General features: G+C 47.8%; 1 protein-coding gene across 1 annotated transcript in view; it reads right to left on the reverse strand.

The window, feature by feature from the left end:
- LOC119971585 (CD151 antigen-like) overlaps positions 1 to 14,741 on the reverse strand; it is a 74,169-nt gene that overhangs the window by 39,751 nt on the left and 19,677 nt on the right. The window contains exons 2-3 of the mRNA XM_038807354.1: positions 2,858 to 2,949; positions 517 to 708 (exon numbers count right to left, since the gene is read on the reverse strand). Of these exons, the coding sequence (XP_038663282.1) occupies positions 517 to 708; positions 2,858 to 2,941 (276 nt within the window). The 5' untranslated portion in view covers positions 2,942 to 2,949. The remainder of the gene's footprint in view (positions 1 to 516; positions 709 to 2,857; positions 2,950 to 14,741) is intronic.

Here is a 14,741-nt window from a genome sequence, read left to right on the forward strand (position 1 = left end):
GAAAGGTTGAGTAGTTCAGGCCTATACTCCTTGGAGTTTAGAAGAATGAGAGGTGATCTTATGGAAACATGAAGATTCTGAAGGGGTTTGACAGGCCAGAGATACTGAGAGGATTCTCCCATCGCACAGGAATCTACAATTAGGGGGCACAGTTTCAAAATAAGGAGCTAGATTACCGCCCCGCTGCACCACATTTCTACCCCAACCCGCTGGCGGGATTCTCCGTTACACTGGCCGGTCAATGGGGTTTTCCATTGTGGGGCAGCCCCATGCCGTCGGGAAAACCCCGGGTGCCGGCAAAACGGAGAATCCCGCCGGTGGAGAATCCTGCCCAAAGTGTCTCATTTAAGATGCAAATGAGGAGGAATTTCTACTCAAGCAGTTGTTAGCTTTTGGTTAGAGAGCATTGGAGGCGGGGTCATTGGAAGGCTGAGTTCGACAGTTTTTGATTGGCAAGGCGGACAAAGGTCATGGACACACAAATAAACAGAGAGAAAAGATCACTGTGTTCTGTACCACTCGCAGTAAATTCCTCCTCTCTTTAAAGGTTGCACAGCAGCCAAGGATTCCAGTCAGCATCACGATCACCCCAGCAACCACCAGGATGTAGGCTGCCGCTGCATAGGTGCTGGAGGAGAGCAGGCTGATATAATCGTTCTTCTCAACGAGGGTCCAAATACCAACCGCCATCACCACACCACCAGCCAACTGGAATAAAAAATAGAGAGTTAGTGACAAGGCAGCATATGGGGGATTGATAGTGCAGGAGGGTAGGGTGAGCAAACAACAGGGACAATACTGCAGAGTTAAATACAGAGTAAAGCTCCCTCTACACTGTCCCATCAAACACTCCCAGGACAGGTAGAGCACAGGGTTAATAATAATAATAATAATCTTTATTGTCACAAGCAGGCATACATTAACATTGCAATGAAGTTACTGTGAAAAGCCCCTAGTCGCCACATTCTGGCACCTGTTCGGGTACACAGGGAGAATTCAGAATATCCAAAATAACTAACGTCTTTCAGGACCTGTGGGAAGAAACCGGAGAACCCGGAGGAAACCCATGCCATCACAAGGAGAACGTGCAGACTCCGCACAGACAGTGACCCAAGCCGAGAATCGAACCTGGGACCCTGGCGCTGTGCAACCCACTGTGCTACCATGTTGCCCGGATAGATTGTAGATAGAGAGTAAAGCTCCCTCTCTACTGACCCCATCAAAAACTCCCTAAACAGGTACAGCATGGGGTTAAATTCAGAGCAAAACTCCCGACAGGGGCAGCACAGTGGCACAGTGGTTAGCTCTGCTGCCTCACGGTGCCGAGGCCCCAGGTTCAATCCTGGCTCTGGGTCACTGTGGAGTTTGCACATTCTCCCCATGTTTGCATGGGTTTCGCCCCCACAACCCAAAGATGTGTAGGGTATATGGATTGGCCACGCTAAATTGCCCCTTAATTGGAAAAAATTAATTGGGTACTCTAAATTTTTTTTTAAATGTAAAAAACAATCACAGGACAGGTACAGCACAATGTTAGCTACAGAGTAAATCTCCCTCTACACTGTCTCCATTAAACACTCCCAGGACAGGTACAACATAGGGTTAGATACAGAGTAAATCTCCCTCTGCACTGTCCCATCAAACACTTCCAGGGCAGATACAGCACAGGGTTAGATAAATTAAAGCTCCCTCTCCATTGTCCGCATCAAACACTCCCATGGCACGTAGAGCACAGGATTCGATACAGAGTAAAGGTCCCTCTACACAGTCCCCATCATACACTCCCAGGACACGTTAGCACAGGGTTAGGTACAGATTACAGCTCCCTGTACACTGCCCGTTCAAACAGTCGCAAAGTAGAAACAGCACGGGGGTGGATACAGAAGAAAGCTCTCTCTGCACAGTCCTCATCGAACACTTCCAGGGCAGATACTGTTCAGGGCAGGTACTGCACAGGATTAGAATAAAGCTCCCCATCCACTGTCCCCATCAAACACTCCCAGGACAGGAACAGCACGGGGGTCAATACAGATTTAAGCTCTCTTTCCACTGTCTCCATCAAACACCCCAGGGACAGGTACAGCATGGGATTAGATACAGAGTAAAGTTCCCTCTACACTGTCATCATCAAGCACACCTCGGGTAGCCTTCTAAGCTCACCAATCGATATTCAACCTTAATCACGCCATGGAGGTGGTGGTGTCGTGTTAATGCCGCAGGACTAATAATCCAGAGTTCGGCATAATGCTCTGGGGGCTCGAGTTCAAATCGCATCATGGCAGATAGTTACATTTGAATTCAGTAAAACATCTGGAATTGAAAGTCCAATGATGACCGATGACAATGAAACCATTGTCGATTATCGTAAATAATAATAATAAATCTGTCCTTACCTGGTCTCCATGTTAATCCGGACCCCCCAGTAATATGTATGACTCTTAAATGCCCTCTGAAATAGCCTAGCAAGCCACACAGATCACAGGCAATGAGGGATTAGCCACATCCCATGCACGAATATAAAAGACAACCAGTCAACTTGTACCAATATAGTGCATCAACTTGCCGTTACTCCCCGGCTGAGGGCACAATCTCCCTTACCCCTACTACTCACACTGTGTACCAGTCCCATTAGCCACTTCACCAACACTGGGTATGAGTACCCTATTGCACCCCCTCCCTCTCACACTAGGTACAAGTGCCTATAGACAACTCCTCCCCATGCCACACTGCACATTAGTCTAGTAGCAACTCCATTGACCAACACAGACATTGATACCCCACTGGCACTGACAATCTCCCAACTCAGGATATGAGTGCTTCCCTCCTGCACAAATCTGCCCAGAGGTGGAAACCTTACCCAGAAGAAGAAGTTGAAGATGAAGAGGAGGTATTTAAGGCAGATGGTTCCACAGGTGTCACGCTTCTCAATGTATTCGCCCATTGTTCACTCTGCGGAAAAGACAGAGACACATCAATTAGACAATCAAACCATCACTCATAGTCCAGTCCCCTGTCAATCCAGTATTATATACAGCACCCGGGTTCAATTGAGGCCTTGGGTGACTGTGGAGTTTGCATGTTCTTCCAGCATATGCAAGGGTTTCCATCGGGTCCTACGGTTTCCTCCCACAATCCAAAGATATGACCTGAAATGTGTAGGTTCGGATGTTAGATTACGAGGATAGGACAGGTTGGGTGGGGGAGTGCAGCTGGCTAGAATGCACTTTTGGAAGATCAGTGCAAATGCGATGGACCGAATGATGACCTTCTGCATTGCAAGAATTCAGTGATTCTATCCAACCAATATTATATAAAGACAGACAGAACCATTCACACAGTCCAGTCTACTGTTTAATATTACATACAGCAAGACAGAACCAATCATAGTCCAGTCCCTGTTTGATGTTATATACAGCACTGACAGAACCATTCATACTGTCCAGTCCCTATCTAATATATACAGCACTGATACGTGGTACATACTCGTGAAACTCGGCCAACATTGTCTGTCATACGCTGCAGGAAAGGATGTCCCGAAGCGTGGTACATTGGTGAGACCATGCAGACGCTGCGACAACGGATTAACGGACTTCGCGCGACAATCGCCAGGCAGGAATGTTCCCTTCCAGTCGGGAAACACTTCAGCAGTCAAGGGCATTCAGCCTCTGATCTTCGGGTAAGCGTTCTCCAAGGCAGCCTTCAGGATGCGCGACAACGCAGAATCGCCGAGCAGAAACTTGTAGCCAAGTTCCGCCCACATGAGTACGGCCTCAACCGGGACCTTGGATTCATGTCGCATTACATTCACCCCCCACTATCTGGCCTGTGCTTCCAAAATCTTACCAACTCTCCTGGCTTGAGACAATTCACACCTCTTTAACCTACCTCGTCATTCACCTGAGGAAGGCGCAGCGCTCCGAAAGCTAGTGATTCGAAACAAACCTGTTGGACTTTAACCTGGTGTTGTAAGACTTCTTCCAATATTATATACAGCACTGACTGAACTATTCACAGAGTCCAGCCCATGTCTAATATTATATGCAGCATACACAGAACCATTCACACAGTCCAGTCTCCTGTCTAATATACACAGCACAGACAGAACCATTCACACAGTCCAGTCTACTGTCTAATATATACAGCACAGACAGAACTATTCACACAGTCCAGTCTCCTGTCTAATATATACAGCACAGACAGAACCATTCACACAGTCCAGTCTACTGTCTAATATATACAGCAGACAGAACCATTCACACAGTCCAGTCTCCTGTCTAATATTATATACAGCACAGATAGACATTCACACAGTCCAGTCCCTGTCTAATATATACAGCACAAACAGAACCATTCACACAGTCCAGTCTCTGTCTAATATTATATACAGCACAGACAGAACTATTCACACAGTCCAGTCTCCTGTCTAATATTATATACAGCACAGATAGACATTCACACAGTCCAGTCCCTGTCTAATATATACAGCACAAACAGAACCATTCACACAGTCCAGTCTCCTGTCTAATATTATATACAGCACAGACAGAACCATTCACACAGTCCAGTCTCCTGTCTAATATATACAGCACTGACAGAACCATTCACACAGTCCATTCCCTGTCTAATATATACAGCACAGACAGAACTATTCACACAGTCCAGTCTCCTGTCTAATATTATATACAGCACAGATAGACATTCACACAGTCCAGTCTCCTGTCTAATATATACAGCACCTGCAAAACCATTCACACAGTCCAGTCCCTGTCCATTATTATATACAGCACAGACATAACCATTCACATCTAAACGACATAATACCATCCTGTAAATTAAATATTACAGACCAACATCCTGCGCGAGGACATGAGGTTCCCACACCCTTCACAGGAGCAGGAGGATCCCGCATGCTGCGCAGGAGCAAGATGATCCCGCAGCCTGCGCAGGAGCAGGGGGATCCCGCACGCTGCACAGGAGCAGGATGATCCCGCACCCAGAGCAGTAGGATCCCGCACCTTGCGCAGGAGCAGGAGGATCCCATACCCTGCCCAGGAGGATCTCACCCCTGCACAGGAGCAGGGGATCCCACAACCTGTACGGCACCAGGAGGATCCATTCCCTGTTCAGGAACAGCAGCATGTACCAGCAATATGGTCGTCTCTTAAATAACCTCTCTCCTGGCAAGCCATTCAGTTGTACCAAATTGCAACTAAAAAATCAATAATGAATGAAATAGGACAGCTCACCTTATGTCGACCTGGGCAGTGGAAACGACAATGGCAAACCTACTCTGTCGACCCTACACGATAACTTCTGGAGGTTTGTGCCAAAGTTGGGAGAGCTGTCTCCCAGACTAGTCAAACAACAGCCTGACATATTCATGCTCATGGAATCATACCTGACAGTTAATGAAAATCGCTTATTGTCACGAGTAGGCTTCAAATGAAGTTACTTTGAAAAGCCCCTAGTCGCCACATTCCGGCGCTTGTTCGGGGAGGCTGTTACGGGAATCAAACCATGCTGCTGGCCTACTTTCAAAGCCAGCGATTTAGCCCTGTGCTAAACAGCCCCTTAATGTCCCAGACACGACTATCGCCATTCCTGCCTCTGTCCTGTCCCACCGGCATGGACAGACCCAGCAGAGGTGACAGCGGCACAGTGGTAGACAGTCAGGAGGGAATTGTCCTGGGTGCCCTCAACATCGACTCTGAACCCCATGAAGTCTCATGGCTTCAGGTTAAACATGGGCAAGGAAACTTGATGATTACTACGTAATACCCTCCCCCACACCCCCTCAGCTGATGAATCATTACTCCTCCATGTTGTGATGTGGAGATGCCGGCGTTGGACTGGGGTGACCACAGTAAGAAATCTTAAAACATGTTGGACTTTAACTTGGTGTTGTAAGACTTCTTACTGTCCTCCATGTTGAACACCACTTGGAGAAAACACTGAGGGTGACAAGGGCACAGATGTGCTTTGGGTGGGGGCTTCAATATCTATATCCAAGAGTGGCTCGATAGTACCATCACAGACAGAGCTGGCCGGGTCCTAAAGGGCATAGCTGCTAGACTGGGACCGCAGCAAGTGGTGAGGGAACCCACAAGGGGGATAAACATACTTGACCTCTTCCTCACCAACTGCCTGCTGCAGATGCACCTGTCCATGATAGTATCGGTAGAAGTGACCACCACACAGTCCTTGTGTGGCACTACCACCGAGCTAAATGGGATAGACTTCGAACAGATCTAGCAACTCAAGACTGGGCATCCATGTAGCGCTGTGGGCCATCAGCAGCAGCAGAATTGTACTCAGCCACAATCTGCAACCTCATGGCCTGGCATATCTCCCACTCTACCATTACCACCAAGCCAGAGGACCAACCTGGTTCAATGAAGAGTGCTGGAGGGCATGCCAGGAGCAATATCAGGCATACCGAAAAATTAGGTGTCAACCTTTTAAGCTACAACACAGGACTACTTGTTTACCAAACAGCAAGTAATAGGCAGAGCTAAGTGATTCCACAACAAACACATCAGGTCTAAGCTCTGCAGTCCAGCTACATGCAGCCATGAACCCACTGAAGAGGAGGCTCCACAAATATCGCCATTCTCAATAATGTAGGAGCCCAGCACATCAGTGCAAAAGTCAAGACTGAAGCATTTGCAACAATCTTCAGCCTGAAGTTACAGCACTAGCATCTTTCCGGCAATATGGAAAATTACCCATGTGTGTCCTGTACAGAAGAAACATGACAAATTCAACCCAGCCAATTACTGCATCATCAGCCTATTCTTGATCATCAGTACAGTGATGGAAGGGTCATCAACAGCGCTATCAAGCAGCACTTGCTGAACAATAAGCTGCTCATTGACGTTCAGTTTGGTACCACCAGGGTCACTCAGCTCCTGACCTCATTACACCCTTGGTTCACACATGAGCTGGAATCCAGAGGTGAGGTGATAATAACTGCCTTTGACATCAAGGGAGTATTTGACCTAACATGGTATCCAGGAGCTCTCACAAAACTGGAGTCAATGTGATTCAAGAGAAAAGTGTCTGTGGTGATTGGAGATCAATCAATCTCAGGTCCAGGGCATCACTGCAGGAATTCCTCAGGTTAGTGTCCGAGGCCCAACCATCTTCAGCTGCTTCATCAATCGGTCAAAAGTGGGGATGTTCGCTGATGACTGCACAATGTTCAGCACCACTCACGACCTCGCGGATACTGAAGGAGTTCATGTCCAAATGCAACAAGACCTGAACTATATCCAGGCTTGGGATGACAGGTGGCAAGTACCATTTGTGCTGCACAAGTACCAGGCAATGACCATCCCCAACACGAGAGAATCTAGCCATCACCCCTTGACATTAACATCACTGAATGCCCCACTGTCAACATCCTGGGGGGGTTTACCATTGACCAGAAACAACTGGACTAGCCATATTAATACTGTGGCTACAAAAGCAGGCCAGAGACTAGGTTATCCTGCAATGGGTTACTCACCTCCTGACCCCCGAATGTCTGTCCACCATCCACAAGGCACAATCCTGGATGAGTGCAGCTCCAAGAAGAAGAACATCGACACCATCCAGGAAAAAGCAGCTCGCTTGATTGACACACCTACTACAAACATTCATACCCTCAACCATCGACGGACATCTACAGGATGCAGTGTAGGAAATTACCGAGGTTCCTTCGGCAGAACATTCCAAACCCACGATTACTGCCATCCTGAGGGAAAAGAGCAGCAGGCATATTGGAACACCACCATTTGGAGTTTCCCCTCTCAGTCATTCACCACCCTGACTGTCGCTGGGCAAAATCCTGCTAATCTCTTCCTAGCAGTACCGAATGTACCTACACCACATGGACTGCAGCGGTTCAAAATGGCAGCTCAACACTACCTTCTCAAGGGCAATTAGGAATGGGCAACTGGCCTAGCCAGTGACACCCGCATCCCGTGAATGATAAAAACTGACTACAACACAGGACAGTCCATTAACACATCCCACCCAATTAAATCCTGTGGCTGTTTGGTTGTTAATCTTAATGCCAAGAGATGTTTAATCTTTCTGGAAACACTGGACCAGGCAGACCAAGCCACAGCCTAATGTCATGTCTAAAAATCGCCATTGCTTTGACAGTGATGCTGTGTGCTGGACTAAAATGTTAGCACAGATCAGGTGTTTACGAGCTGGCATTTCTCAAACTGCTCTATCGAACGTACAGGACCTTAATTTACCAAAGTTCTCTATTAAGGAGCAGCACGGTGGCACAGTGGTTAGCATTGCTGCTTCACGGCCCCGAGGTCCCAGATTCGATCGCGGTTCTGGGTCACTGTCCGTGTGGAGTTTGCACATTCTCCCCGTATTTGTGTGGATTTTGCCCCCACAACCCAAAAAATGTGCAGGTGGATTGGCCACACTAAATTGCCCCTTAATTGGAAAAAATGAATTGGGTACTCTAAATTTAAATTTTAAAATGTTCTCTATTAAATAAACAGGACCTTCATTTAACAAAGTTCTCTATTAAACAGACAGGACCTTAATTTACAAAGTTCCCTCTCAAACAGACAGGACCTTAATTTACCAAAGTTCTCTATCAAACATACAGTAGCTTCCATTTTGAGGTTTATCCATAGCCTTTTTCAGGTAGTATTTATCATGTGGTGAAGGATTCACTCTCTGCCCCACCCACATTCCAAATACTACACCTATTCCAATAGGATGCACAATCCTTTACCCTCTTGCTCTAAAGGGGCAGTGTTTCCTGAGGAGTTAAAATGGATGTTCAGCTTCCCAAACAGTCCATTAAACACACCCTCCCCCACCCTCTGTACAATCAGCAGCAGCTGCTGCTCTCAGATATCAGGAATTACTTCTGCCAAACAATACAGTCAAGTTGCAGTCTGAACGTGAAGCTCTGACTAGCCCTCACTTTATTTGCTTTAAATTAACAGTTAAGGTAGGTAGGCAATATTTCTCAGCTACTATTTCTCCTTTAACAATGCCTGGCGTTACAGCTGGAAACCCTGAGGCCTGGCTGGTCAGTCAAAATTCCTCAACCCTCCCCTCCCTGTAATGTAATGGTTGGTCTGGTAGTAAATTGGGAATCCAGATGCAGTTTGCCTCAGTATTGTTGGGCTTGTAATCTTAATCTCATTTACGTAGTGAGTACATGTGAATTTGTACCTTTAGTGGGAAGACAATAAAGGAGTGTCCATTGGCTACTGAATAGTAATGAGTGTTGCGTAAGGTTATGCATCTGAAATAGGTTCATACTAGTTGGCTTTAGATAGGGGCTAAAATGTTTGAGAAATGTACTGATTTATCCTAGGAGCAGAAAGTCCAGTCAGCTAGATTCCAAAATGGATCCCCTCCATGCAGCAGTCCTAGGATTGGTTACAGTGACAAGGCTGGGACAAAAACCTCAGTCAGTTAAATGTTTAAGCACAAAGGTAACTCCCACCCTCCCTGACCAGCCAGCCAAGCAGTGGACAGCGTAGGTTGTAAGCAGACAAACCCAGTCCAGGACTGATGTACATACAGCTTAGACACCATTTGACAGGAGCTGCTGAACTGTCAGAGACACTGTCCCCAGGAGCATGACCTGAACATCACCAATTGAGACACTTTGAGGCCCAACACCAATCTGTTCTGAGTACACGTCAGTGTTTATTTCAATACTGCAGACATTCCTGCAGGAGGAGGATACAGGTTACAGCACCGGTGAGACTACAATGTCCTGGGTGTTTGATGCTGTCAGTTCTGTGCAGAACCAGGTGTTTAAACAGATCTACCATTCAATACCATCTCAGGTTGTAACGTTGCAAAGTGAGCTGGTTCCAGTCCGGACTGTATCTGTCGCTCATTTATATCATTTTATGAGCTTTAGTCCTCCAGTCAATAACTACAAACATTCCCCATCAGCCCCCCAGTCACTGCAGAGAAAAAGCGAGGATATGGGACTTAGGAATAACTAGTATAGACTCAATGGGCCAAATGGCCTCCTTCTGTGCTATATAATTTTTATGACTTGTGATATTGGTTAAATTAAGGGGCAATACTGTGGCAACTGGATTTCAAAGCATGTAAATGTAAGATCAATGTACCTTTGAACAAAGATATTGGTGACTATTTCCTAAATTGTGAAAAGCTATTAACAATAGAGAGTCATAGAATCTACAGTGCAGAAGGAGGCCATACGGCCCATTGAATCTGTACCGGCCCTTGGAAAGAGCACCCTACTTAAGGCCATGCCTCCACCCTATCCCTTTAATCTAGTAACCCCACCTAACATTTTGGACACTAAGGGGTAATTTATCATGGCCAATCCACCTAACCTACACATCTTTGGACTGTAGGAGGAAACCAGAGCACCCAGAAGAAACCCACGCTGACATGGGAAGAAAGTTCAAACTCCACACAGATAGTCACTCTGGAGCTGTGAGGTAGCAGTGCTAACCACTGTGCTACCATGCCACCCACATCACACAGACTGCAAACATAAATTCAGCTGGGCTATTTGAAATGAGTGCAGAGTTCAAACTGACCACATTTCGCTGTTCCAGTTTGGGAGCCATGAGTACAATTGAAATGAAAAAATGAAAATCGCTTATTGTCACGAGTAGGCTTCAATGAAGTTACTATGAAAAGCCCCTAGTCGCCACATTCCGGCGCCTTTCTGGGGAGGCTGGTACAGGAATCAAACTGTGCTGCTGGCCTGCTTGGTCTGCTTTAAAAGCCAGCGATTTAGCTGAGTGAGCTAAACCAGCCCCTTAAATACTTGTGAAGTGCTCTCTTAGATTATTAGAAGCTTCATTTATTTTCATTGTCCCTACATGACCTCTGACGCCTACCATTCGTGGATGATAATTGAAGAACTATGGAGGAGACATTGGGACTAATGATGGCTGCCAAGGTGTGATTGGTTCCACACTGGGGACCTTCGGCTTGAAGGCGTAGAAAAAAGCTCTTTTTACCCGAAATCGGTTGTAACTTCAACAGAAAAGTGTAACTGAAAATCGGAAGAGAAGTTCCCCCCAGGAGTGGTATGTCTGCTGGTTACCAAACCCGACAGAAGGTGAAGGACCTGGCCCAGGAGTTGAAAGACCGGTTCTGCAGCAGCTAGTGGAAAGATGGCGGAGGGGGAAGGGTCAGTGCAAGTAATAAAGACCCAGATGGAACAGCTGATGGCCTTCATCATGGAAGAGTTCTGCCAGCAGAGGAAGGAGATGCAGGAGGATCATTCGAAGGCCATTAAGGGGCTGCAGCACCCCTGAAGGGCTCGATGGAGAGGGTGGAGAGAAATACTTGAAGGCACAGGGTTGCAGGTCCGAGAGATTGAGAGAGTGATGTCAGACCACAGCGATCGGGTGGTGGCACTGGAGGTGGAGGTGGGGCTCTTAGGAGACCTTTGCAAGCCGTTGAGTTCAAAGGTGGAGGAGCAGAAAAATAGCAGAAACCGTGGATAGTGGGCCAGCCTGGAGGAGTGGAAGGTGCGAGTGCCACGATGTACGTTTCGAGGATGCTGGCAGGGCTGGTGGTGGAGGGGGTGTTCAACAAGGCTCCTGAGGTGGACAGAGCGCACAGGTCTCTAAGCCTAGATCAGGGGAGCCACCGCGGGTGGTGATCATGAGGCTCTATAAGTTTGTGGAGAAAGAGAAAATTCTGCAGTGGGCCAGGGAGAAACGCAACTGAGAATGGGAAGGGAACAAGATTTGAATGTGGCACAGAAAAGTTGGAGAAGAAACATGGCCAGGTGCAGAGAAAGGGGCCATCTTGGATGGGCCTGGTAAAGGGTGAAATTAATGGGAGTAGAGCCAAAATGGGAGTAGAGCCAAAAGGAGAGTAGAGCCAAAATGGGAGGATAGTAGAGGGGAATGGAGACTTAAGCCCCCTGTATGGCTGATAACATGGAACGTGCGAGGTCTCAATGGACCGGTGAAAAGATCTCGGGTCTTCATGCACCAAAGGAATTTTAAAGCAGAGGTGGTCTTTCTGCAGGAAATGCACCTCCACGTGAAGGACCAGGTTAGCCTATGGAAGGGGTGGGTGGATCAGGTTTTCCACACTGGGTTTGATCCAAAGTCGCGGGAGGGGGCTTGGCAAATTTGATGAGCAAGAAAATGAGGTTTGTGAGCACGAAGTAAGCGAAGGACCCGGGTGGGACATATGTGATCGTGAGTGGGGTATTAAAAGGGACACCTGTGATACTGGTGAATGCACCAAATTGGGACGATGTAGGTTTTATGAGGGGGTTGCTGGCAGAGGTCCCGGACTTGGCCATGCACCAGTTGAGTATGGAAGGAGATTTTAATTGTGTCCCAGAGCCGAGGGTATATAGACCGTTCCCAGGTCAATGGGTAGAATACGAATGGCAAAGGATCTGGGCGGGTTTATGGAAAAGGTCCATATAGTGGATCCGTGGCACTTCAAGAACCCAGGAGGAAGGGGGTATTCCTTTTTCACACATGTATTCATGTGTATTCAAGAATCAACTTTTTTCTGGGGAGGAGGGGGCAGAGTACGCGGGGATAGTAATCTCGGCCATGGGCCCCACTGGCTGGAAATTCGGCTTAGATCGGGACGGGAGCAGAGGCCGGGGTGGAGGCTCGATTTAGGGTTGTTGTCAGATAGAGTGTTTTGCGGTAAAAGTGGGCTGTGATTAAGGATTATGTAGAATTGAACCAAAACAGGGAGGCGTCGGCGGCCACATTTTGGGAAGCACTAAAAGTGGTCCAAAGGGAGATTATCTTGTTCAAGGCATATGCGGATAGGAAAAGGAGGTAGGAATATCAACGGCTAATGAATGAGATAGTATAGGTAGATAGGGAGTACTCTAGGGAGCCCACCATGGAGGGTTTGGCGAGGAGGAAAAAATTACAGGGACAATTTGATAGGTTAACGATGAGGAGGGCAGTAGGATAGCTACATAGGGCAAGAGGGGTGCAGTACGAATACAGGGAGAAGGCGAGTCGAATGTTAGCGTATCAGCTACGGAGGCAGGCCACGTCCAGGGAAATATTGAAGGTACGGACTGGGGCAGGTGATGTGGTGTCAGTGCCGGGGAAGATAAACGAGGTGTTTAGGGATTACTATCAGGAGCTGTACAGGGCGGACCCGGGGAGTGAAGAAGGGGACATGGGACGGTTCTTAGACGAACTGGAGTTTCCACAATTTGAGGAAGAGAAGAGGCATGTGCTAGAGGAGCTGCTGGGACTGAGGGAGATATTGGGCAATATAAGGAGTATTAAGTTGAGAAAGGCCCCAGGGCCCAAGGGGTCCCGGCGGAAGGGGTTCGCGACGAACCTGGCACATCTCTTGGGGCGTTTAATGAGGAATTGGAGAGGGGAGTTACCAGAGACGATGACCCATTGGAATGTGGGTCGAAGAGGCCCATACCGCTGTTAAATACAGATGTGGAATTGCTGACTATGTTGGTGGCGGGAAGGATGGAAAGTTGTGTCCCGGGGTGGTTGCAGAGGACCAAACAGGTTTCGGAAAGAACAGGTAGCTTTCTAGTAATATAAGGAGGCTGTTAAATGTGGTCATGACCCCATTGAGAACCCAGGTACCGGAGCTAGTGGTTTCCATGGATACAGAGGAGGCATTTGACCATATGGAGTGGCGGTACCTGTTGGAGGTCCTGGGATGGTTCTGATTTGGGCCAAAGTTTGTGGCATGGGTGTGCCTGTTATACGTAACACCAGTGGCAAGTGCGCAGACCAATGACATGGGTTTACGGAACTTTGAACTGCATAGGGGAACAAAACAGATGTGCTCGCTGTCGCCGCTGCTGTTTGCGCTGGCTATAGAGCCTCTGGCAATGGCTCTTAAGGGGTCGGCAGAGTGGCAAGGAATTACCAGGGGGCGAAGGGGACATCGGGTGTCGCTATACGTGGACAATTTACTATTGTATGTTTCAGACCCGCTGGAAAGCATGGCGAGGATTATGGGCCTGTTGGGGAGGTTTGGGGCATTCTCGAGATACAAGTTAAATGTAGGGAAAAGCGAAGTGTACCCGGTGAATGAGTTGGGTCAGTGAGCCAATCTAAAGGGATGCCATTTAAGGTGGCCAGAGACCGGTTTAGATATCTGGGGATTCGGGTAGCGAGGGAATGGGCGATGCTACATAAATTAAATCTAAAAAAACTGGCGGAGGATGTTAGGGAAGATCTGAAGAGGTGGGACACGCTGCACCCTGTGACCCTGGCAGGGAGGGTCCAAGTGGCGAAGATGAACATTCTGCCGAGGTTCCTGCTCATATTCCTGTCACTTCTGATCTTTGTACGAAGGCCTTCTTTCAAAAACTGGATATGATTATCTCAGATTTCATATGGGCAGGGAAGGTGTCACGGGTTAACAGGACCTTGTTACAGAGACAGTGGCAGACGGGAGGCTTGGCGTTGCTAAAGCTGCTACATTATTACTGGGCAGCGAACATGGAGAAGGTGAAGCAGTGGTGGGGAAGAGAAGGGGCAGAAGGGTTAGGATGAAGGAAGAATCCTATAGGGGTCCAGCTTGAAGGCTATGGCATTGCCAATGGCGCCAAGGAAATACTCAGAGAGCCCTGTGGTGCAGTCCACGGTGAAGGTCTGAAACCAGCTGAGGAGGCACTTTTGGATAGAGAGGATGTCGGTGTTAACGCTGTTGTGCGAAAACCGCAGTTTTGAGCCAAATGTTAGATTGCACATATAGGAAGTGGAGAGCCGTAGGGCAGGTTAAGGTGGGGAATT

This window comes from Scyliorhinus canicula, chromosome 9 (genome assembly GCF_902713615.1).
Source record: "Scyliorhinus canicula chromosome 9, sScyCan1.1, whole genome shotgun sequence".
Classification (NCBI taxonomy): domain Eukaryota; kingdom Metazoa; phylum Chordata; class Chondrichthyes; order Carcharhiniformes; family Scyliorhinidae; genus Scyliorhinus; species Scyliorhinus canicula.